The sequence below is a fragment of the Andrographis paniculata genome, unplaced genomic scaffold (genome assembly GCF_009805555.1).
Source record: "Andrographis paniculata isolate CXL003 unplaced genomic scaffold, ASM980555v1 Contig62END, whole genome shotgun sequence".
NCBI lineage: Eukaryota > Viridiplantae > Streptophyta > Magnoliopsida > Lamiales > Acanthaceae > Andrographis > Andrographis paniculata.
This window is the reverse complement of record NW_026137598.1, coordinates 5,683,146-5,708,110: the sequence shown is the minus strand read 5'-3', so window position 1 is coordinate 5,708,110 and position 24,965 is coordinate 5,683,146. Positions and strand designations below refer to the sequence as shown.

The window sequence follows — 24,965 nt, the reverse complement described above, 5'->3', positions numbered from 1 at the left end:
ATGATGATTTTGTACGTGTCTGTCGTGTCGGTGCTCCCCGTGTTTCTTGGAGAAAGGTCGGGTTGGTTGGTGTGCTGTCACCAATCATCTTAACCGGGCCGGGCTTCATGTAATCGGTCCGGGACACCTACTCACATATTATTAATTAACTAATTCACAATTTATCTCCTTGGTAACATTTTCTATGTAACATATTTGAACATTATTAAAGTCTCAACTTTAAAGTTCAAATGTCAGTTTGAATCTTATTTTTTAATTAGGAAAAACTAACTGTAGAACATCTTTTACATCCAACACAAATGGAACGTGGTTTTGGTATAGTCGGCAAATGCTGCATATGGATGACAGTGCTTCAATCGAATATTATGATTATTATTATTATTATTTATTATTCATGTCATGTTTGGCCGCGACGTGGGAATTAATATTGTCCAACCTCTCTCCCTTGTCTTCTGCACCACACACACGCGCACGCGCCGCGCGCGTGCTTATATCTTAGCACCAACTTTTTTTAGCACCATTTTAAATTTAATTAATTATTAAATTCCTTCTGTACTCCATCGTCACCGGAGAGGTATTGTATTACTATGGCCGTTTTCTCCGTCAACAATCTCCGGCCATCCTACTTGCCGTCACCGCCGCAACTCCTTGGAAATCGGCTTCGCAGCTTCTCAAATACACTCCTACCGTATTTCGACGGTAAGCAGCCGAAGAATTCTCGCTCTAACCCTGCCGCCGTTCCTCCAATTTCTTCCGTCTCCTCCGCCGATCTGGACGTTCACCAAACGCCTGCTTCCACGCGTGGTAGCAGCAGTGGTAATTTGATCGAATTCCTCTTGTTAACTCTCCGATAATCCTTCACCAGAGTTCAATTCCATATTGTGAAATTGATTTCGTGCAGTTAACTGTTTCTGATTAACTGCTTTGTTTCCATCCCTCAAGGATGGGCGAAATTTTCGGATAATGTGTCCGGTGAGTGGGACGGATTCGGAGCCGATTTCACGGCGGAGGGGAAGCCTATCGAGCTGCCGGAGAATGTAGTTCCGGAGGCTTACAGAGAATGGGAGGTTAAAGTCTTCGATTGGCAGACGCAGTGTCCTACCCTCGCCCAAACCGAGTCCGGTAGCCATCTCATCTCCTTCATCTACAAATCCATTAAGCTCCTTCCAACTGTCGGATGCGAAGCCGACGCCGCCACCAGATTCGCCGTTCAGGAGAGGTGTGTAACAAATGCATCCTCTGAGTGCGAATCCTTCCCCTTCGCATACCAATCTTCAGGCTGCTATGTAGCATTGTGGCCTCCGCAGCCTATTTCCATGGCAGATTATCGACTGATGGAGTTGGAGCACTGTTTGATTGATCCCCAAGACAAAGAGTCGAGAGTTCGAATCATTCAGCTCCTCGAGGCAGGAAACTCCGAGCTGAAGCTGCGGCAAATCACTGTGTTTGTCGAGCAATGGTACGGTCCATTCAGGAACGGCGATCAGTTGGGCGGATGTGCCATTCGCGACTCTGCATTTGCCGCCACCCAGCCCCTCGAAGCCTCACAGGTTTCCGTCGTATGGCAGGGCGCCGCTGCTGTTGCCGCCTTCGACAATACACGGCATCATGTTAGTAATTCTGCATTTCCTGTCTTGCATTTGCACACAACACCAAACAATATACACAGAATAACGAAATTGAATTCATCAATAGTCGATTGAAGAACTCCGGGGCGTATCTGTGCGCAAATCAGTCCGAGATGTCGATAGCATCGTATTACTCCCGAAGCAACTATGGTGTTCGGTGCAGAAGACAGAGGACCTGGAAACTTGCTGCGAAGCCGGATGGTTGTTATCTCCCGGCCACGCCATAACTTCGAAATGCACCTTCTCAAACTCCGGAGAACTCAAGGTATCGTTCTCTTTCGCTATCGTTTCCTTCACCACATGGTTTGCTATTTGGTGACAATCCTCCATTTCTGTTGCAGGAGATTGCAGTAGCAACAGAAACTATAGTGCCCCTTTAATGGCAGAAGATCAGGTTACAATCCAGGTATTTCGTACTCCATAATTTATTCCATTACCAGAGCTTTCTCGAATATCATCCATGCCCCTTACAAATGAAATCTTGCTACTCCTATCGTGTTACAGATGGTTAAAAAGAAAACACGAGCAATCCGACGGGGAAATTTAGACACAATTGATTGCGAAAATGAAAAAAGGTAGCCATAGATGCAGGAAGATAATCACATGCACCGTTTCTAAGATCGACAAGTGTGGAAGAAGAATAACTGATCTAAGCTAGCGAACTGTTGAATTTGTTATTATATGCAATACAACATTGCAGGTAAGTTTTGGAATACACAAGTTATACTGTAACATAGCTCAAATAACTCAGAACCAGGTTTTGATCGCCGTACCACTGCCAATACATGAAGTTTCTTTGCTTTTAGCCACAGCATCATCTCCAGTGTATAGTGTATATAATCTGTATTTATAATACACATTCAATACACAGGACACGGCATAATACTCGACACAAATCTTCCAAGATATGCTCAAAAAACCGAGTTTAGGGTATTTACCTGTTAACATAAAGTCGGAAATCTAGAGCGCTTCCGGAGGAGCATCTCTCATGCTGATTTTCAAGCTCTTTCGCATTGTTCGTCTTCCAATGCCCGGATTGCCTTTCGTCATCATGGCGGCGAATTCGCCATAATCGATTCTTCCATCCTGGAAAACAAGATGAAATAGAATGTTAACAACAGCATACTATTTAATCATCCAGCAAAAATTCAACTTAAAAAATTATGGCCAACATTATCCTGATCAACTTCTTTGATAATGTCTTCAATCAAAACATCTGTCATGCCATGTTCAGCACAAGCCTGTTGAAGTTCATCAACTGTAATGTAACCACTGCCATCCTTGTCAAAATAATGAAAAGCCGCCAAAAGATGTTCCTCGCGTTCGAGTTTATTCAAATGGATCGTTGCTGCTATAAATTCTCCGTAGTCGATAGTTCCACTGTTGTCTACATCAGCCTGCAACCACAGCAGCAACAATCAATCAGCAACTACAGGCGCCGGTAACTGGTCTATTAGAAAGCGTCTCTCAAATGTCATAAGAATTAGGACAAGAAATCAGACAGGCGTATTCCTTAACTAAAAGTAGCTGTACCGCATCCATAAGATCGCGTATTTCTGTATCCTTTAACGTGGAGCCATATTTTCGTAAACCGGCTTTAAGCTCATCAAATGTGATCGCTCCGCTGTTGTCAGTATCCATGGCCTGAAACATCTCTCTCAAGCCCGCAATCTCCTCTTCCGACAAGCTTTCAGCTATAAACTAGACAAAAAACAAGAAGTGCCACGTTATAAGTTATGAAAAACTACACATTATTGTAATTGATAACAAAATAAAAGTTATGTGAAGCAAGAACCGATAAATTCTGCTTGTTCTTGTTGCATACCCTTAAAGCCATTTTCTTCAATTTATTCATTGCAGAGAATTGTTTGAGACGGGAGAGCACAGCTGGATCGAGAGCTCTGTCAGGTGCCACACCATTTTCACATATCCAAGGATGACCTATATAGTTTACGATATAGAGGAGGATTGATAATTAAGTACAGCATCGCAAAGAAAACCTATCAACACATATAAATCACTACACAACTGATGTTCCCAAAAATCACTACAGTGATTATCACAAGTTCTAGATGTCGATAACCCTAAAAAAATATCTTGGGGGAATCTATCTTCAGGGCAGAAGAACAAGCATTCAGCAATCCATGTTGCACTAAAACCATCTCTTGGATGGATTATTTGAGAATATCATTCCCATTATAACTTTTTAGTTTTTGGAATCAAAAGATTTCACCATAAAGCAATGGTTAGTTTGATTGAAGATACGGAATTGAAAGAAATCTTGAGTTTGGAAGTTTTAAATGGGAAGTAAAAGGGTGGGATTTGGATGGATTTAGTTCTTCCCCACAATACTTTCAACTCAATTTGGGAGAAAATTATATCCCTTCCTCTGCATTTTGTCCCATCTTTCTTTCTATTCTGAACCTCCAAACTACTCAACTGGACACACAAAAATGAAACATGAATATCCTATCAATTAAAAAGAAAGAACCGGCAAGAAAATTAAATGAAAGAAGAGCATCATACATAGTACTTCATGTGCAGTTAGCCGCTCCGAAGGCTGCATACATAAGCTCTTTCGAATGAGATCCTTGGCACTTTCTGATATCAGCGGCCATGGGTCAGAATCAAAATCAATGTGTCCTTTTAAAACAGCATCAAATATTCCCTGCTGAGTTTCTGAACAGTTACGAAACGCATGGTCAGTTCATTGCCCTGCCAAATGAATTATAGACTTGACTTCTCAAAAAACTTTACCTGCCCAAAACGGAGGAACGCCGCTCAACAATATGTACAGAATGACCCCTGCTGTCCATACATCAGCCTTTGGGCCATAATGTTTCAAAAGAACCTCAGGCGCCACATAGTACGGGCTTCCAACCACATCCGTGAAGATCTGACCTGAAGAAGTACATCGTTTCAAAGCTCACTAATTTAGCATATCACATCAAGAGAATAAAGCCATAAAAGAAAACAGCTTTATTCCCACCTGGCTTGAAGAAAACAGAGAGTCCGAAATCTATAGCTTTTAGTGAGAAATCATTATCTTTATCAACTAAAAGGAAATTCTCGGGTTTAAGGTCTCTATGCATAACTCCAAGTGAATGGCATGCCTCAACAACTCCTACAATGATCTTAGTCAGCTCTGCTGCCTTTCGCTCACTATAGTGCCCCCTCTGTATAATTCGATCAAACAATTCGCCTCCATTGCAAAGCTCCATGACAATGTGAACATACAGATTATCCTCGTAAGCTCCCTTAATGGTGACTATATTCTTGTGACCGGCCAAATGGTGCATTATCTGAATCTCCCTCCTGACATCCTCAACATCCTCTTTTGAAATCAACATCCTCTTCGAAATAGATTTACAAGCATAATCAATGCCTGTGGCGATTTCTGTGCACAGGTAAGTCGTCCCGAATTGCCCCTGCCCTAATTTCCGGCCAAGTGTGTAAAGATCTCTGATATTAGCAGTTTTATGACCCAACACAAAATAAGCTTGGTTAGTGGTGCTCCTGTTCATGATGCTATCTTTCTTCGCCAAAAGTTGATCCTTGTCCTTGTTTGGCTGCGAATCCCTCGAAAACTCTTGACCTGAGATCAGGCTGTTGGGGGAAAATATATCAGAAGAATTTGAGCTGGAATGGGTGGATGATGCCCTGTGCTTCGAGCCGGATTGCTCATGGGGCTCGGCGTAGCCCTGGAAAGGTTTGCCTCCGACTGATCCGCGGCATGTATTGCCCATCAAACACCTTCACTGTCCTTCCTTCCCAACACATCCAATAATTTGTCCGCAGCAAAGCAAACTATGCCATAACTCTGCAACAAATATGATCAATGAAATCAAGAATCATACCATTACCTCCAAACTGTCGTCATTAGACAAGAAATTTCACAGTAATAAATGCTATTAATGAAAATTTCAATCCCAAATCCAGCTACAACGAGCAAAGGGGAAAAGGGCTTGCAAAATAGATGGACAAAGGGACTGCACAAACGACAATAGATGAGACGTGTCGTATGAAAAAAAAAAACCAGATCCGATCCAGAAATACAGACATGATTTTTCAAGAGGAAATCGAAAGAAGAACACTCGAAGAACATATATATATATCCAATCATGAAGCGAAAGAAGAAAATTGGGGGAAAAAGGAGAAGTGCGTACACAAGAGATCAAAGAGCAGAAATCCAAGGCGCCTCCATTTCCAAGGAAGACCACAGGCAATAAGAAAGGGAAACAAGAAGCTGGAAGGAAGCATGGTAAATATTATTACCCGGAAAAACGTTAAGCGGAGGAGACAGAGTCAAAGGTACGTATTTTTATATGTACCTACCAACCACCATGCGCGTGTACCAACATATGGTTGGGTAATAAGTGGGGATTGGTTGGGGTCACGATTGAAATTGATCGATCGAGGAAGAAGATCTACAGAGCGCCACCACAGCTCCGGCGGCGTCCTCTCTAACTCCGCAATTCTCACTCCATCGAACCTAGAGCAGTTGTACGAAGTGTTCTTAATTTGGTTTCCTTCCATTCTTCCATCCATCGCTTTCCTACTGTTGCTGGTGCTGCCAGTTGAGTGCATTCACCGCAATCGAATTGCCCGCGTGGATAAGACGAAGGAATTAGCTACTCATCGTTTGACTTCTCTCTGAAGAAGCCCTAAAGACACCATGGAAACTGAAATGGGAAAAATAAATACAGGATGAAAGAAAAGATCTACAGTACTGAAATTGAAAACTTCTTAAATATAGGGATTAAATTGCAATTTTCTCATGTCTATAAATACCCACCCGCAAATAGTAATCATCTTCCCTATTCGTTAAACCCTTGCAGCCCTTGCCATGGCGGGCGCTCCGTCGGCGAAGAAGAAGCAGAAAAAGGGGGACGAGCTTTCTGATTTGAAAATTCTTGGGCAACAGTTGCTGACTTCTAGAGCTCACGTCAACAACCTCTCCCACCTTCTCAAATTCATCAGCGTCGATTCGCCTCCGCAGTTCGTTCTTGAGTGCCTCCTCTCCCTCCAGTCGTTTTTTACTCCGCTTGTGCCTCAACTCCCGGCGTCCTCTTCCTCGGAACCTCCGAAAACTCACCCTGATCCTGAATTTAAGTATCGCACATGGCTGCGATCCAAGTTCGACGATTTTATGCTGCGCCTCACTAACGTTGTCGTCGCGTCTGAGTGCGAGGATGCTCTTCGGGTACCTTTAGCTGACTTTATGTTGTTTTGTTCACTTACTTTTTCACATGTGTTATTTACTTAATAGTTTTGAATGTTAGTAAACGGATAAAACTCCGGGTTGTGCTGAATGTTGGTTGTTTCTTATGGGACAGGAAGTTGTGCTGGACGCGATAATGGAGTTCGTGAAAGTGGGGCATGCTGGAAAATTTCATTCTGCTATATATCACCGACTTCTTGATGTTTTGGTAAGTTTGGAGTCTGTCTCCCCTTTGCTACTCCTGTGATTGGGTTCCTCTTTAACCTTTTATTTCCCAAGCTTATCAGGGTGGCTAATGGCTATCTGTTTGCTATTTCCTACTTGATTGCTTTAATAATTTTCCATGGCTCTGTGCTGGACAGGTTCACTCAACAATCAGCTCTGATGACGTTTTATTTGATTTGCTTGTAGCAAAGTATTTCAATTACATTGATGTATGGTATGACCCACCGCCCTTGATCATTACACCACCTCTGAAGCAATTTACTATATTCTTGCATACTAATTTTGCTATGATATATATAAAGTGAATTAGATGTTTTAAGAATGCCATACTTTTTGTAGGATTGGTTCCGTAAAATCTGAATAATTCACTGAGTAATTCACTGCATACTTTCTTTTTCTAAGATCTTGAAATACTGTTTAGATTTTGTTATTTTGCTAAACTTTAACTTTAAAGTTCTCCTGGACATCTTTTTTACATGTGTATGTGTCATTCTATGCCCACTTATTGGTTCAGCTTCCCCTGTATTTATGCAGTTACTTTACTTACATCAGTCTGGGAAAGCTGGCTCGGACTCTGGAAGGGAAAGGTATTCCTTGCGTTTCCTTTTTTTTTTTTCATCAGTTTTTAAAATTATTGATAAGTTACCATGCTCTTTGTTCAAATCAGTTCCTTTCTGAGAAAATTATTGTTTTTCTCCTCAGAAGACAAAAGTTTGTGTTCAGATGGCAAGGATGGTATCCAGACGCAATCAAGGTCAGTAGGTACTTTAGAAATAAATATCTGAACTGATGTGTAACAGTTGTACTTACATATCAACTCTCATAATCTTCTTAATTCCGTTAAACTTGTTTCTGGTGTAACTTTTGAATGATAATTACACTATGATGCTTGATTTCCATTTTATCATTTCTTTTTTCCTCCAGACTCCCCATAGGGGACCCTTTCTGATTTCTCTCTCTTTATGTAGCATGGAACTCTCAGTTCGTAAAATTCATAATTTACTATCTCAAATGCCGTCATTGGAAGATTCAGAGAAAGAGTTAAATATATGGAGTGCTTCAGGTAATATTTGTTGTATCTAAGCTTCACAAGAACTTACTATTGCTGTCCTCCCTTGCATTTCATTGTTCACTTCTGGAATTGGAATAAACAGAGAGAGTATATCTAGTTGTCATTGTACTGATCATTCAGTAATTTCCTTGTCTTCATCGAAAGTGTTTGTAATGATAAAACGAAGAGATTTACTCAAAAATCTCCTCATGTGCCTTCTCAAGCATTTGTATTTAACTTGCATGATTTCATAGCTGCATGGACTCTTTTCTACAATTTAACTTAATCAGCTCCTACTGTAGATTTTTGGTTGACAGCTTTGTTTATTGTGGTTTCTTTGTATATGATAGGTGTTTTCCCTGGAAAAAGCAATGACAAAGAATGTGTTGACCTGGAAGATAAACAGAGGAAGTCTCAGGGGGCCAAAAACAAAGTTCGTTCTATAGAGGTAGTAGAAGTATTTCAAGGATACATTGTCTTAAATGGGTGTGCAATTTGAGCTTCCTTTAAGTCACGTTTTGGCAATTTACAGGTTTTGCCACATCGAAGCATATGGAAAAAAATGAAATTAAAATTTACCAAAGCATGGATATCATTCCTCAGATTGCCTCTTCCCCTTGATGTATACAAGGAGGTAATGATTTTTATTGGATCCATTGGTTGTCCACAGTTCTTTCATTCTTTAATGGTTATTCTTGGTATGTTAGCCATTTGAAAGAATAATCCATGCTTGAGTTAGTCCAGTAAGAATCAGATTCACATATTCAATAATATGAGTTCTGAAGTACAGATTGAGATAGAGGATTTTACGTTTTTTCTACTATGGGTGTGTTTGTTTGAAGGATTTTGAAGGATTTCTACTATTCATCCAATTTTTTCCCCCCAAAAACATCACATCAAACACCTATTTTTCATTTTTTATATTATACTAAAAATCAATTTTACATTCAAAACATCACATCAAACCCTATTTATATCACATCATACAACTATTCAAATTCAAAATTTTTACTATTCAAATCCCAATCCAAAATCCAAACCCCCAAACAAACACACCCTATGTCTCTACTAATTTTTTTAGGAAGTCTGCTAAATTTATTTTCCTGAAAAAATTTCATAAGATTTTGTTGTTTACTTAACTAACAACCCTTTAGTTTTTCCTTTGTTCTTTGTGTTGATATTAGTTGTAGTTTGGGATGGCAAATCTTATTTTTATTCTTGACTTACCCTGTATGTTTGTAAACAGGTTCTTGTTAGCCTTCATCAGGATGTCATCCCTTACCTCTCCAATCCAATTATGTTATGGTAAATGTATTAGAAATTCCTTTCTTTAAATCATTCTTTATACATGCATGTTTGAAGACATATCTGCCTTGTTTTCGTCTCTATGCAGTGATTTCTTGACTCGAACTTATGACATTGGGAACGTAGTCAGTGTTATGGCTCTAAGTAGTCTGTTCATTCTCATGACACAACATGGTCTGGAATATCCCAATTTCTATGATAAACTTTATGCTCTGCTGGAGCCCTCTATCTTTTTGGCAAAACATCGTGCAAAATTCTTCCAGGTAAGTATATAGTCTTTTTGAAGTTCCATAGATTGCATTCAGGCATGCATGGCAGAAATCTACTTGTTGTTCACATGTTTTTTCTTCAATTTGTACTATTTAGTCTGCTATATTTTCACCAAAATAATCACATCCAAAAAAAGCCCCCGAAAAAACACAAGTAAACACATTTTACTAAAGCGAATGCATTGAGACGGATTTGGATCTTCCCTCAAAAGCTGTGTTGTAAAGTGGTAGAATGCGTGTTTCAATGGATGTGTATATTATAAGATTTAATAGCAGTTGATTAAATTGTGGCGGTTGGTAATAAGTTCTCTCTATAAAATTCAATTTTCTATTAGAATGCATCTTTGGCAAGGTGCACTGAATAACACTCTCTCCTTTTGGCTAATAATTTCAATGTTAATCTCAGCTACTGGACGCCTGCTTGAAATCATCACTCCTCCCTGCTTATATGGTTGCTGCCTTTTGCAAGAAGTTGGGGAGGCTTGCACTCTTTGTTCCTCCTTCAGGAGCACTAGTTATTGTTGCTTTGGTGCACAACCTTTTACTGAGACATCCTTCAATTAGCTTTTTGGTGCATCGAGTGAGTAGTTTTCTTTTCTTACAACTATTGGTCTCTATAGTATATATGCTATGCTTGTTATGAAGAATTATCCTTGCTGTTATAAATCTTATAGATATCATGGAACTACAACCTAGGCACCTTAACACGTGTATTTACTTTTAGCCTTATCAGATATCATGCTTGCTAGGTAAACTTTTTAAATTGTTTCTTCATGTATTGTCTGTAGGGTTTTCACTGATAACATAAAGAGCATGTGTTGACATTGAGATTTTGTACTTCATAGATCTTTTACTTTTAGCAGAACTTGCAATTCATAGAAAAACAGGGATTCTAGTGTATACCTCTTCTCTGCATTTGTTGATGTATGTGAAAGTTCGCTTGAGAATGGACACGGTGAAAATGCAGGAAGGTGGCACTGAAACTACTACAGAAACTTCAGAAGATAATGGCATTGCCAACCAGGAGACGTCGCAGGATAAAGCTGGAATTGATTACTTCAACAATGAGGAAAATAATCCCAAGGATGCTAATGCCATGCGTAAGTTCAATTTGTTTTTTTTTTTCTTCTTTTCTAATGATTTATATTTATGTTGCATTTACATGGCCATCTATTGTTTTCCACATAACATGAACGAAACAACAATGGTCCTAAACTACTATTCAGTTAAGTGTTTTTTTCTCTCACTTAACTTGCTTCCTTTTGCCAGTTAGCTATTAAGAATAATATAGACTAGGACCATAATCATAAGGGGCACCCACCTTCTAAAGTTAAATTATGAATAAAGTAAACAAAGGTTTCTTCTTGTGCTTGTATGAGCACCTGCCTTTATTTTAATATATATTATTTGTTAGTTTTGTTTCACTTGTATATAGCTCCTAGCCTCCTACTTTCCTGTAAAATAAAAAATTCTAATTCTAATTTATAAGTTAAATTATCTTAAGTTGCGCTTAAGCTGATCCAAGTTGCACTTGTATATAGCTCCTAGCCTCCTACTTTCTTGTAAAAAAAAAAATTCTAATTCTAATTTATAAGTTAAATTGATTGAGAAGTTAAATGAAGTTGCGCTTAAGCTGATCCAAGTTGTCAATCTAAGAACGAATGGGAAACAAAGAATTGGAAGTGGTGCCTTGCAATGAAAATTTTACAGCAAAGATTGTATCTTAAATGTTGACAGCTCACAAATATTGAGTTACCCTGTTTCTCTGACATGTGGTGTATATACCATGATAGCAATAAATATGAATGTGTACTAGTACTCATGCTCGATCAAGCATAGTGTTGGACATCGTTGATATCTTGCCTGCTATCATTGTGCAAGTTTTTTTCTCCCTAACAGAATCGGAGGAAGTGCTAGAAAATTATTAGTTTTAACCCAGTCAAATTCTTCCTTCGAAAATCTAAATTGACACCCTATTTGCATCAATCTCATTGTTTATGTAATGCATGTTTTTGTTCATTCGATTTCAAGCCATCAATCCTGCACTGTTTCATCTTGAAAATGACGACGTTATTTACTAGCAGTGATTACGCTCCTGTGCTTGTTTCATCTTGAAAATGACGACGTTATTCTCGTATTTTCAAATATAACTAATATGTGCACATGCCGGAATTCAACAGGCAGCTCTCTCTGGGAAATAGAATCTCTTCGCCATCATTACTGCCCTGCTGTGTCCAGGTATCACATTTATTCACCTTGTGTACTTATTTGTAGCATGCTGTCACATGCTGAACTTGGTCTTTCTAATTATAACTAATCCTTTGAGCTTTGCCAGATTTGTTTTGTCCATGGAGAATGATTTAGCATTCAGGACTAGAACACCTGAAATTGCTATTAAAGATTTTTGTCATGGCTCATATGCAACAATTTTCAATGCTGAGGTATTGTGGTTTATCATCAATGGTTTTGCAGGAATTCCATATAATATTTTTCCTTTACAATTGATACGAATCACAACAGACGTGTCATTACTTTGTTCTGATGCCATGCCTTGGTGCTTATTCTGTTGATTTACACAGGAAAGACCGAGGGTCAGACAGGTACCATTGGCATTCTACAAAGCAACTCCTACACATTTGTTCTCAGAGTCTGACTTTGAGGGTTGGACATTCAAGCCCGAAGCCGAGGAATCTGTCAATGTGATAGATGGTGGAGAAACAACTGTAAAATCTGAAAAGCGGAAGCGGACAGCGCGATAAATTCAAACCCGGTGGAATCAGATGAAAGATAAGGGGACAAAATGAGGGGGAATGACGGTAACTTACAAGCATATGTTTACATTTATCAATGCTGATTGGCATAACTCTGGGTTGATCTTTTGCTAGTCTTATCTTTATATCTGCAATTTTGATATTAATTCTGTTGGTAGGTTGAAAATAGTTTTGCTGAGGTGATTTTTGGCAGACTAGATGTCAAGATCATACTTAGAACAGCAGCTGGTTTGTCCACTATTGAAATTTTTGTTAAGATGTATTTTTTGAACATGTCATTGAGGATAATGATGATAAATTATGACTACATATGCAAACTATAAATTGATTGCTAAATGAATGTGAAACTGTATGTCACAAGCATTAAGAGATTATTAATGCTATCCACAAATATAGAGTTGATTTGTTTTACTTCAGAATAGATTAATCAAACACATATTAATCATTTCGGTTGCCATTGGATTCATTTAACCACGAATGGGTCGTGATGCAATTTTCTCTGTTTCAATCCGATAGCTAATTGTCTGCTCGCGCCACAGGTCTTTCTCCAAACTCCTTTCATAAAAGCATATTTCCCCACCATACTTCATAGTCACTGCAGAAGTGCTTACTGTTCCGTATGGTCCCTGTGAATTAGAAACAGTACTTGACGATGTTTGGCATGATGAAGGGATTGAAGCGTGCGAATATATTGAGTAGATGAACAAGTCCAATTACCGAAGGTAGATTTGCTTCCACAAAAATGGCACTTGCAGCGTATTCGTAATCCGGTGAAAGGATGCCTGGTAACTCACATTCATCATCCTTATTAGTGTCCTTCATTATGCCTTCAGTCATATCTTTTACTGATATTTCACCTTCAAAGCATTTTCCTATAACATCTTCAAAACTGCGCCGCAGTCTTAGAGCCTGTAGTGCAACTAACCGTGTGAGACTTTGAAGGATGATAAGCATGGCTGCTGCAATTGAAAAGTCACATAACAAATAAACAAAAGAACGTTGTAATCAACAATTTATGCTTCGTATTCCTTGAGTGATGATCGAAACATCTAAGATATCCTAGAGGACAAAGTCTACAGAAGGGCTATAAACCACAAAAATGGATGTCAAGATAATATTTTTTGTCAAAGAACAAGAAGCCTTCTAAAGTCGGAAGAATTAGTAGCATGGCTGCTGCCATTTATAAGTCACATAACAAATAACAAAAGAGCTTCGTAATCAACAATGTATGCTTCGTATTCCTCGAGTGATGTTCGAAACATCTAAGATATCCTAGAGAACAGAGTCTACAGAAGGGCTATAAACCACAAAATGGATGTCTAGATAATTTATTAGTCAAAGAACAAGAAGCCTTCTAAAGTCAGCTCCACTTATGGCCTCCATTTATTACATCTCTCCACACTATGCACCAATTATTCTATGCTTCCATTATTAGTCAAAAACGCCTTCTAAAGTCAGCTCCACCAATTTATGAGACCCCAAAGTAAGCTGGAAACTAATGGTATTTGTTTGTCTTAAGCTAACTCTTATATAACCTATAATCAAGATCTGTACCTATTTTCGCAGCCATTAAGAATGTGATATGAGAAAATCAAAGAACTCAATAAAACGGAATCAATATATGAGTCCAGAGCCTAGAATTTACAAAGCTTATTCTAAGTCTCTATTTGGTGGGACTACTCGCCATTCAATATGCACCTAATTCAATTAAGCTTATTTTATGACAATGCTCAACATATTTATTGGGCGAGACGATGTAAAAGAGTCCACTGTTAAGTAGGGACAAGGATTGGGACAAGTTTTCTATCGAAGCTCTTCGAGATTTAGTCAACTGATTAGAGGAGTTCGATATGTGATAGTGTACCTTAGGCCACGGCGTGTCCAGCTTTGCATTTGACAAGACATGAATGCCTGGAGAAACTTCTGTTACTGACAGACCATTATCTTTCGGCCTGTTGGTTATGTAAACTATTGTCATCGCGCGAAGATCAGCTGCGACGAGATTGAATCCATTGTATTCCTCTACTTGCCCCACAAGCTCCTCACCAAATTCCTTGGGACTCTTCTCACTCTGCAAGAAGCCCAAGGCACATAATCTGTTACAGATTGCTAAACCTAAGCAGCCCAAATAAAGGAACACAATTCAATTCAATTAACTGTAAAAGGGGTTTTCAATTCAGGAAGCCCTTTTACATGACCTAATTCGCCCAAATTATGTGTTCTTTGCTCTAACGAATCTGAATGCAGAAAGTGAATTGATTAAATTACCTTTAAGAAGCGAACAGGGAGATCCCCTCTGCTATTTCTGGCCGGTAAAGTCGCTTTTTCCCTGACATTGGTAAGAAAAGCAAGCTTTCCGGTGCGGTTGCAGGCCAGCCAGGTTCCGCCGGCGAGGCCGTCCTTTCCGCCCAGAATTTCGCCGTTCTCCCACCACGCCAACGCCGTCGTAGGCCTGCGATCGACATCGAAAGGAGAATCAGAAAAGAAAATTGAGATTTCGATGAAATGGCGAGGGAAAATCCAAATCCACATACCGATTGTAGTGTTCGTCTCGGTTAAGGAGGAGGACGAAAGGATAGCGTGGATGAGACTTCCATAGGAACGCGGCTATGCACATGGCGTCGACGGGAGGATCGAGTCTGATGTAGAGTGTGTGTGTATGCCATTGGTGATCGGTATTATGATCGCGATTAAAGAACAGCAAGAAGAACGTGGAAAAAACAAATTAAAGCTGATTCGAGACTGTAGATTATTGCTCGAGCTCGAACCCTAACCCTAACCCCCAAATTTCAGAGCCATGTATTTACTTGGATCGAATAAATGCACCCACCTGACGCCATCAATTACAAAACCCTAGACTAGACTCAATCACGCTTCAAATAACGACAAATTTATCCAAACCCTTCAAATATAGCTTAGCCATCTGCCAGCCCATTAGTGGGTCATAATTACTACGAGTACTTTGCATCCGTATATGTTGACTTCCATGAAAATCAATCGATCGTCACTCTTAGACAAATGGAAAAAGCGACATCTTTTTGTGTTGACCAGGCAAGCTAAGCGTGTTAGGCATTCTCAGTGTTGATTACGTTTAGTTATTATTCCTACTTACTGTGTTAATTAACTCTAATAACCTTATTCAAAATAACAGAATAACTTTATTAATTGAAGTTAGCTGCTTCACATTTTATGTTTCTTTCTGTCTTTTACACAGTACTATGTTATACATAATTAATAAATAATTAAAAATATATCACTAAAAATAATTATCATATAATAAAAATAATTATCGATTAAAAAGTAGGATAACTAATTAAGATTAAAAAAATTATAAATTAATTTTTTAAAAATAAAATTAAAGTGTATATTATAGAAATAGTAATAAAAAGACTCAGATAACCTTACTAGTATTTATAACATAAACTTAATATATTTGTATAATATATTGTAAATTGGAAAGTTGTTTGTAATGTTACGGAAAAAGAAATAAATAGTTTATTAATGAACGATATAAATCCAATGATAATATACCAATTTTTTGTTTATTTATAAAAAAAGTCTTCATAGATAATTTTATATAATTATTTTCTTCTTATTCAATTATTTTCTTTTAATATATTTTAATTTATATGTTACATTTATATTAATATAAAATTTGATTCTCTGTGTTAGGTGTTATCATACAACTAATGAATTATATTCAAGCTAATAGAACACATGTCAATTGTTTAGTTTTAATTTAGGGATACACAGAATCTGAAAATGGAAGCGAAAGGGCCGTTGGATTTCATCAATCCATCCATGCGTTGACTGTGACCGTCGCGGGTCGGCATTCATAATATTTTAATGGAACGCGGTGTTTGACTTGACTTTAGCTTTCAGATTCATTGAGAGAGAGAGAGAGAGAGAGATGTAAAGAAACAGACAAACCGGACATTGCTATGTGAACTGCAGCGAGGAGGAGGACGACGACGAAGTCAAGCCATATCTATCTATGTATCTATCGAATTCATATCATTGATGCTCTGTCTGTTCTGGATTCTAATCAGAGAGAGCTTAGCTACCTGCAACTGCAATGGGGATTTGCTTCAGTTCAGCTGCCGTAGATCACGATCATGGCCCTCCCTCCACAACACAATTCACTTCAGGTTCAATTCAATTTACCTAATCTGATCTCTAATGAGTAATAATCGATGATATCTGTCTGTAATCAATTTCCCCCAATTGGCAGGGGCAATTTCGCAGACGACGACGACAGTGAGCAGCAACACGACATCTTCTTCATCAGGCAGCAGCAGCAGCATCGATGTTTCTGGAAACAGCAAATTCTCGGCGGCGAGTGGGACCGGCGATCAAAGCCGAGCTCCGGTGGGGCAGATGTTGCCTCAGCCGAATTTAAGGGTTTTCTCATTCTCCGAACTCAAAACCGCCACCAGGAACTTCCGAAGCGACACCGTTTTGGGAGAAGGCGGATTCGGTAGGGTTTACAAAGGCTGGCTCGACGTCAAAAATGGAAGTAGTAACAGTGGAACTGTCATAGCTGTTAAGAAGCTCAATTCTGAAAGTATACAGGGGTTTCAAGAATGGCAGGTGCTTCATTCTCGTCGTCATCCTTCCTTCCCCGTCGCCATTGATGACTGTGTTTTTAGCTTTAGCTGTTTTTGATTTTGCAGTCTGAGGTTAATTTTCTTGGGAGGCTTTCACATCCTAATCTGGTTAAGCTTTTGGGGTACTGTTGGGAGGATAAGGAATTGCTTCTTGTCTATGAATTTATGCAAAAAGGAAGCTTAGAGAATCATCTTTTTGGAAGTAAGAGTTTCTGCTGCAGTTTAGTTCTTATGTATAATGAGTCCATTTAAAATCGAAAGCTTTCGATCGATGTTTTTTATGTTTTTTTTCAGGGGGATCGGCAGTGCAGCCGCTTTCGTGGGATATTAGGCTTAAGATACTGATTGATTCGGCTCGCGGTCTCGCGTTCTTGCACGCTTCGGATAAGAAAGTTATATACAGAGACTTCAAGGCTTCGAACATTTTGCTCGATGGGGTAATTAAGTTCAAGTTCACACACAATTTACACATAACCTGTATTGCGTTACTGTAAATAACATCGATAATTTTTGGTTTTGATGGATCAGTCATATAATGCCAAGATATCGGATTTTGGCCTCGCGAAACTTGGCCCGACAGCTAGTAGATCGCACGTGACGACGCAGGTCATGGGCACATACGGCTATGCAGCTCCCGAGTATGTTGCCACAGGTACAATTGTAAACTTTATGATTAATTTGATACTTCTTTGACAATGTACGCTAATTCTGTTGTTGAGATATTTTAGATATTCGATTTTAGATTTATAAATTTACATTTAGATTTGGTATTATTCGTAGATTACATTATTTATATTTAAGTCTTATATATAAGCCTTTTATTTTGACGATGGATCAGACAAAATCATTATATTCCCCCAAAATTTCTAACATCGTCTATTATCAGGCCACTTGTACGTGAAGAGCGACGTGTATGGTTTTGGCGTGGTTTTGGTGGAAGCGCTGACAGGGCTGCGCGCGCTCGACACAAATCGCCCCGCCGGGCGACACAATCTGGTTGATTGGATAAAGCCATTGTTAGCCGACAGGAGGAAGTTGAAGAACATTATGGATTCGCGTCTGCAAGGAAGGTATCCGTCGAGGTCTGCGCTGCAAATAGCTCAGCTTGCTCTCAACTGTCTTGAAAATGAACCTAAGAACAGACCATCGATGCAAGAAATCGTTGAGACATTGGCGAACATAGATTCTGCCAACGAGAGGCCTCGAGAGCCCAGAAGGGCGCAACATTCCAGCCACCGAGCAGCGGCTGACAGATCATCATGCAGACAGCAGCAACTGCATCATCAATCTCCTCTGCGGCATCATCCTCCGAGGAGCCTGCAGCAAGAAAATCAGGCCTATCCGTTACCATCGCTCACGTAATTCGATCATTTTCGTCGAATGGTTTCTTTCATCTTGTAATTCTTTTTACCATGGTGGCTATTAGATGTTCCTGTCGTAGATTTCAACACAGAAAGTGTTGAAGGATTTGTTCTTGTATGTATGGATCTATTAATACTACTAGCTAGCTAAATCTGGTTGAGGTATTTGATGTTAATATCTATATTATTAATTCAGAATGGAAAGGTTTTTTTGCAGGCTCATCAGGGTTATGATCCAAGAATCTTAAATATGATATAGACACATTTTTTATAGGAATGGTAAGCTCATATTGTGACTAGAGTTGCTAAACAAGCCGAGTCAGCTCGAGTATCGATTGTTCGAATTCGATTCAAATTTATTAATGGTATAGGCTCGTTTCGTTAAAAATTCGAACAAAAATAGTAGTTCAAGCTCGATTTGTTAGGCTCAAATTCAAGATGAGCTCGGTTCAAACTCAAAATTCTATATATATTTTATATCTTTTTTGATATATAAATTAAATTTATTTAATTTTATTAATAACTTTTTATAATTAATATTCAAAATTTATTAATAGAAGTATATTAATATTTTAAAAAATTATATATATTATATTAATATATAAATCATATAAATACATTATTACTAACAAACTCAATTGAACTAAGCCGGATTTATAAAAAAAAAAAATCAAACTCGAGCTTAGCTCATTTATCTCTAAAAACAATCCTAATCGAGCTGTTAATGCTCATTTATCTCTAAAAACAATCCTAATCGAGCTGTTAATGAGCAGAATCGAACTTGACTGGCAAGCTACTCATTTGTTTAACAACTCTAATTGTGACATGCTGAGATCAATCCAAGTTATATTATGCTACATATCTTGTCCTGTCAACACTGTACCTATGGCCTAAGGCACCCCTGTCCCGATCTCACAAGTCCGGGTATTTAGATAGGCCATAATGTTCCATCATCGCCCCAACCGGTAAAAACTAGTACTAGTACTATACTACTATTACCATTCAATCACAAGATCTCAAGATCCATCCAAGAATCACAACCTTGCACGCGCTATTGTTACCCGCTATGTCTCTCATGTCATTTCAAGCTAGCTATCCCTTCTACGGCAAGGTAATAACAAAGCCATATGATTTCAATGTGAAAATAAATAGAACATTTCCGCACCAACATTCTTAAAACATCTGTATGTACACAGGCAAAAGTTAAAGGGAGCGCGCACTGAATAATAACATAATAGTTGAAAACCTTCGCCAGCAGCAAGTTACGGTACTAACATAGAAGTGAAGTGGATGCAATCTTTATTCACACACTTCAAATGGTAATGGCGCTCTTAAAGTCGGTATATGCCTGTTAAAGAACTTAACGACTAGTTTCACAATGTGCATCACCAAAAAAATGTCTGCAAACAGCCAGGCCGAGGGTACTATTGACCGGAATTCCCCAAAAGTCGTTCAACAGCTGCATGAACATTTCCTGAAGTAGCTCGGAGGGCTCTGATGTTCTCTTGAGTATCGTAGAAACCCATCTCCTGCAGCTGTGTTAACTGAGTAGCATATAGCTGTTCTGGGGGAACTGCAAGAACAAGAAAAAATGACATCACAGTAAAAGTAAAAGAAGAAAACTAAAGTATATTGCAAAATACTGTTGATCAGCAAGAAGAGAGTTGAGACCATCGGGAGTGCTGGGAACACTGCCTGCTCCAAGTCCACCAAACATATTCATCAGCAAGTCCATATTCAGATTGTTATCAGTGCCTACATTTAGCAAAAATAAGTAAAAGTCAGTGACCATAGGCATAGCTTTGAAACAACAAGAAACATAAATGAAGTTTTTAATCCACAAAACTTTTGCTTTATACCTCTTGGCTGACCAGTCTCAGCTCCAGGCCTGTAATCAGGTATCAATTCAGAGTGTCATAAGATGCATAATAGTTTTTCACGAAAAAAAAAAAAGAAAGAACAATTTCGAGATATTGAATGCACAGGAACACTTTCAAGTGATTGAAAAATAAATAAAAGCAGACATCGTGAAAAGAAATTCAGGAAACAATCTCAGGCTCACATCCCTATCATGACTTCTCCAAATATTGCAGTGAATACCAACTAATAAACATAGCACTGCAAATAATTAATCAGCCCATCCATGTTTAACGGAGTGTGGTTACAAATATAAGAAAGTGAGGGTAAAAAGACAAACAAAAGCACCGGCTTCCAAATCTAAGCAACACATTTACATATGTAATGACGTAGGTGAATGCAATAAGCATATATCAAATTCATCAGCGGTAATAAGTAGTCAATAGTTATTCCGACTCACAGGTTTGGCTGCTGTCTGGTGAGCTGGGAGAGCTGTTGCTGCAAAGCCATCATTTGCTGTGACAACAAAGTTAAACAACTTAATGTAATAATAAATAAAAGAAGAAGAAGCATGACATATGGTACTATAAGCTACAGGCATATATGTACATATTTTCTGAAAATAGTTTGTGCCTAGAAAAAAGATTAATGGCAAATATTGTATCCAGCAGATACTTGACAAAGTGAAGCAATTAAAATGAACTTAACAACTCCGTAGTTATAAAGAAAACAATGTTTCATCAACGAAACCAAAAATAGAACTCCCTAGTGGCTGAAAAATACACCGCAAACAAGTCATTCTTGTCTGTTAACATTGTTGAGAAACATTACTAAATCATCAAAATGTTAAATTAATATTGTCAATAGTATGGTGCCTTGCCCTACAGAAAGTACTATATGAACGGAAATAAGAGAAAAGAGAACCAAACACTACCTGCATGGTGTTGGGTGATGCCAACTCTCGAAGAACTTCTGGATTTTGCATCATTTCTCTTAATTGAGGGTTCATATCAAACATGCTGCGAAGTTGAGGATTTAGACCAAGAATCTGCAACGAAGTTGCAATTCCAGTATAATTCAAAGCTAAAGGAATAATACTTGACAAGTTTACAATGAATTTATTGTTGTACTTGATCTAGGTACTGAGGGTTGGAAAGCAAGCTCTGCATCATCTGTCCCACAGCAGGATTCTGCAATAATTGGCTGAATGAAGAGGAATCTGGAATGCCCATGCGCTCCAACTCAGGAAGACCGAGACCTCCTAACCCAGCAACAGGGGGTGCTCTTGCTTCACCAGTTGGATTGGTTCTTGTAGCATTATTTGTTTGAGGACCTCCTGGAATCGAAATAAAAAAACAATCAGAAAAGACTTCAAATGCTGCAACTAAAAGAGGGGAAAAAATCAAGCATAAATTGCTCTCAAGGAATGGTTCATTCAAGGCCATAGAAGAGTCATACCTGTGAACCAAACTCTAAGAACAGAATATGTGTGCATCAATCAAAAAGCAAAAGGTGACCAAAACAAGGCTTCTTGAAAAGGATTATAGCATATAAGTAAAGTATTTATTTTAGACGGAATAATAGATGACTAAGTTTCAAGACAACCCTGCAGCACAAGCAACTGATTAACTGGCCAACCAGCTGTAAGTTGAGAAATTAGGACATTAAGCAGAGATGCAGAAGGAAAAGATAAAGGAGAAATATGGGGATCTTTCTATGCAAGATTCAACAGAATCATTCAATGGACTCCGACTCCTTAGATTCAAAGATGAAAAGGAAATGGGCTAAAAATTTTAGCCAGAAAAAATGGTATTATAATTTAGTACAGAGAATTTTTCATGTGCCAAAACAATAACCATTGCTAAAAAGTAAAAAATATTAACTTTACTAGTAAGGAACACAGTTTGGATCAATTTAACAGAGTGTTATTTGGCATGTGAAACAGAAACAGGCAGAAAAATTATTGAGATAACATAGGAAGCATAACATATTAAGAAAATCAACCTTTGGCATTAAATGATATTTCACATTACCAGTATTGCTCCATGGATTGGGAAGTGGGTTAGTGTTTGGAACAGTTGTCCCTGAGGTCATTTCAGGCCCACCAGTTGATGAAGTATTAGACCCTTCTCGGGGTTGGGAGCCACCTTGATTACCCAGGAGAGCTGCAAATGGATTTGATCCTGCTTCGTTACCAGCTCGATTACCCATTGTAGTTGCATTCAAGAACGGTTCCTGGACATTTTCATACATGCGTCTCAGCATGTTAAATCCTTCAGGAGAAGATTCAATATTGCTCATTGCCCGATCAGTGTTCCGCATCATCTCACGCATCAGCTCTGGGTTCCTTGCAGCCTCTAGAGTTTGACGAAGAATGCCGGGATCATTAAGAATGTGGGCAAGCTCAGGGTTCCGGTCAATGATCTCTCGCATCTGAGGATTGCTCATAATCAAGCTACGCATAACTTCAGGATTGTTCATCAGGTTTTGAATTGCAGGCATATTCATAATATCTCTCATCATGTTAGGATTTTGAGTCAATTGTTGCTGCACCCGCTCAAACTCAGGAAGTCCAGCACCAAACAATCCAGATGACCCAGTACCACCAAGTGCACCTAAACCAAGACCTGGAAATAGCGATGCGCCCGTACCACCCAGTCCAGCTCCCCCAGTATCGGCGCTGATACCTTGTGTTGCAGGTGGAACATTGTTGGTAGTTTCAGTACTAGGAGGGACAGCGGCAGGAGGAGATGCAGCTGGTGCAGAACCACGAACCAAATGAACTGTGTGATCCGCCTGTAAACCTGTTTAAATAGAGGAAAAATTCAATGCCGTCATGAGGGAGAAAGCAATGAAAATCCAATTACGTCATGATACCTTCTAATTTAATCTCATCCAATTCTATCCCCAATCACAGAGAAAAGGACTTACAAAAATCCAAAGAAAGCACAACCATGACATGTCACTGAGCCATACACTCGAAGCATTGACTTAAAAAATAAGTAAACTTTTTAATTAGTTAAAAGCAACAGATATACATCCAATCATTACCTAAAGCATAAAGGTGATCATCGTGGACTTCCACAAAATCTGAACTTTATCCAATAGATAAATCCCATTATAATATGAGACGCCATTCAATCGGACAAAAAGTTTTTAGATTCGCTATGAATCATTCGACAGTAGAATCATTGCTTTCCATATCAAGAAATATCTACTATCCTCTACAAAAAGACAAAATCATGCTTTCGACAGCAGATGATCACTGATAAGTAAGCCATGTGAGATTTCCAATAAAGATGTCAAACAGCCCAAATGTTTCTATGAACCAAATATCATGGGAAGGGTACCCTAACAATAATTTCAGTTCCTACTCAGCATCACCTAGAGCAAACTTACCAAAACTGAATGTCCATCTAGCTAATATTCATAACCATATCAAGTGGCTAAATCTATTCATAAAGATTCATTTTCAACATTTGAATTATAATCACGCAAGACAACCCTGATTTTTTAAGCACAACAAATCTTAGTAGAGAAAATATTCCAAGTCCCGTGAACAGCCATTCCAGAATGCGGACATCTAACGCACAATCATTTGAAACCCGGATAAAAAATTGATTAGTAAACCAGATCAACAATCATGTTGGCGACGAGAAACATCCCAAACTACAGATGAATCATTAGAGACACTATTTGTCCAAATAAGAAAGGATTTCCTTTTGCGAGTTAAAAATAGTTCTTTTCGCAATATTTAACATAAAGCACCCACCAAACTGGCATGAAACTTCTTCAACTACCCACCAAAGTAACCTGTCCCCAAAAAATATAGAAAGCTAATAGAAAAATGATATACCGTAGCTGACTAGGGTTTCGTCATCCTTCAAGATCCGTCCTTTGTAAATCAACCGCTGCTGTTCAGCTGGCACATCACAATTCTGCGCCAACACACCTTTAAATTCCCGTACGGTCGATTCGAGGCTTGTTTTGACCGAAAATTTGGAACCGTTGGAGCATCTAATGTTTATGTTCACCTGCTCCGCCTCAACTGCAGGCACGCTGGACTCACCTTCCGCACCCATGGATTTTCTCCGAAAAAAACAAAAAAATAAAGAAATGAAAAACGCTAACCCTAGTATTGAAACAGATTCACCACCTAAAACAAGAAGAAAAAGATTAGAATCAGTTTATAGCGGAAGGATTGGCAGGATGATGTTGAATTGGATCGGAAAATTGGATTGGGAATAACGATGAAAACATACGGAGTATGCAATTTGCATAAATTGCAAAAAGAAAGCGATGGGAAGAATGCAAATGGAAAACCAAAATGACTTTTTTGACAAGAAAAGCAGGAAAGAAAGGAGTGGGTGAGTTCCGGATTATTTAAGTCCGGACCCGGTTCCAAATCGGATCCTCTGCTCCGTCCTAAATCAAGTCATCGAATATTCTTTGGTATCAATTGGGCCGGACCCAACACAAGATTTGCTAGAGTAAATACCCGCCCAGGACTGTATTCGCATCGTAATTGGCCGGATAAATTTTAAAATATTAAAAAATTGGTGCATTTTGATTGATTTTACTCTCTCCCAAAAACAACATGGGACTATTACGGTAGATACTATAATTTTTGGTAAAATATAATTAGTAAATAATTAAAAAAATATATTAGT

At 38.6% G+C, this 24,965-nt stretch overlaps 6 protein-coding genes across 8 annotated transcripts; 3 read left to right on the top strand and 3 right to left on the bottom strand.

Annotated features, from left to right (window-relative positions):
* Positions 1-330: 330 nt before the first annotated feature.
* LOC127260589 (uncharacterized) lies at positions 331-2,433 on the top strand. The gene is made up of 5 exons (XM_051288370.1): positions 331-816; positions 943-1,610; positions 1,696-1,893; positions 1,970-2,034; positions 2,133-2,433. Exons 1-4 carry the CDS (start codon positions 588-590, stop codon positions 2,006-2,008), a joined length of 1,134 nt encoding a protein of 377 aa, XP_051144327.1. The 5' UTR covers positions 331-587; the 3' UTR covers positions 2,009-2,034; positions 2,133-2,433.
* Positions 2,186-6,296, bottom strand: LOC127260587 (calcium-dependent protein kinase 26-like). Its single transcript, XM_051288368.1, has 10 exons — positions 5,964-6,296; positions 5,795-5,874; positions 4,618-5,448; positions 4,386-4,529; positions 4,155-4,307; positions 3,454-3,569; positions 3,162-3,329; positions 2,801-3,025; positions 2,567-2,714; positions 2,186-2,469 (listed from the first exon to the last, which is right to left on the bottom strand). The coding sequence occupies exons 3-9, from the start codon at positions 5,372-5,374 to the stop codon at positions 2,589-2,591; spliced, it is 1,689 nt and encodes a 562-aa protein (XP_051144325.1). The 5' UTR covers positions 5,375-5,448; positions 5,795-5,874; positions 5,964-6,296; the 3' UTR covers positions 2,186-2,469; positions 2,567-2,588.
* A 132-nt stretch (positions 6,297-6,428) lies between these two features.
* LOC127260586 (protein NUCLEOLAR COMPLEX ASSOCIATED 4) lies at positions 6,429-13,155 on the top strand. 3 transcript variants are annotated; one of them, XR_007840749.1, is made up of 16 exons: positions 6,429-6,831; positions 6,965-7,057; positions 7,212-7,288; positions 7,609-7,661; positions 7,777-7,828; positions 8,043-8,137; positions 8,476-8,573; positions 8,658-8,759; positions 9,372-9,430; positions 9,519-9,693; positions 10,106-10,279; positions 10,667-10,799; positions 11,880-11,937; positions 12,035-12,140; positions 12,279-12,515; positions 13,010-13,155. XR_007840749.1 is itself a non-coding variant. In XM_051288366.1 (15 exons), exons 1-15 carry the CDS (start codon positions 6,475-6,477, stop codon positions 12,456-12,458), a joined length of 1,797 nt encoding a protein of 598 aa, XP_051144323.1. In that variant the 5' UTR covers positions 6,429-6,474; the 3' UTR covers positions 12,459-12,777. The 3 variants fall into 3 exon arrangements, 2 of the variants coding, with proteins under 2 accessions (XP_051144323.1, XP_051144322.1); XM_051288366.1 differs by lacking the exon at positions 13,010-13,155 and having other exon boundaries at positions 8,476-8,558; positions 12,279-12,777; XM_051288365.1 differs by lacking the exon at positions 13,010-13,155 and having other exon boundaries at positions 6,430-6,831; positions 12,279-12,777.
* LOC127260590 (uncharacterized) lies at positions 12,613-15,498 on the bottom strand. Its single transcript, XM_051288371.1, has 5 exons — positions 15,005-15,498; positions 14,739-14,922; positions 14,335-14,541; positions 13,188-13,379; positions 12,613-13,096 (listed from the first exon to the last, which is right to left on the bottom strand). The coding sequence occupies exons 1-5, from the start codon at positions 15,085-15,087 to the stop codon at positions 12,938-12,940; spliced, it is 825 nt and encodes a 274-aa protein (XP_051144328.1). The 5' UTR covers positions 15,088-15,498; the 3' UTR covers positions 12,613-12,937.
* A 974-nt stretch (positions 15,499-16,472) lies between these two features.
* LOC127260588 (probable serine/threonine-protein kinase PIX13) lies at positions 16,473-18,660 on the top strand. Its single transcript, XM_051288369.1, has 6 exons — positions 16,473-16,618; positions 16,702-17,060; positions 17,144-17,279; positions 17,372-17,514; positions 17,606-17,729; positions 17,964-18,660. The coding sequence occupies exons 1-6, from the start codon at positions 16,546-16,548 to the stop codon at positions 18,437-18,439; spliced, it is 1,311 nt and encodes a 436-aa protein (XP_051144326.1). The 5' UTR covers positions 16,473-16,545; the 3' UTR covers positions 18,440-18,660.
* A 906-nt stretch (positions 18,661-19,566) lies between these two features.
* On the bottom strand, positions 19,567-24,641 carry LOC127260907 (ubiquitin domain-containing protein DSK2b-like). Its single transcript, XM_051288956.1, has 9 exons — positions 24,558-24,641; positions 24,152-24,451; positions 22,329-23,099; positions 21,426-21,631; positions 21,230-21,343; positions 20,756-20,811; positions 20,298-20,326; positions 20,110-20,193; positions 19,567-20,011 (listed from the first exon to the last, which is right to left on the bottom strand). Exons 2-9 carry the CDS (start codon positions 24,375-24,377, stop codon positions 19,863-19,865), a joined length of 1,635 nt encoding a protein of 544 aa, XP_051144913.1. The 5' UTR covers positions 24,378-24,451; positions 24,558-24,641; the 3' UTR covers positions 19,567-19,862.
* Positions 24,642-24,965: the final 324 nt, after the last annotated feature.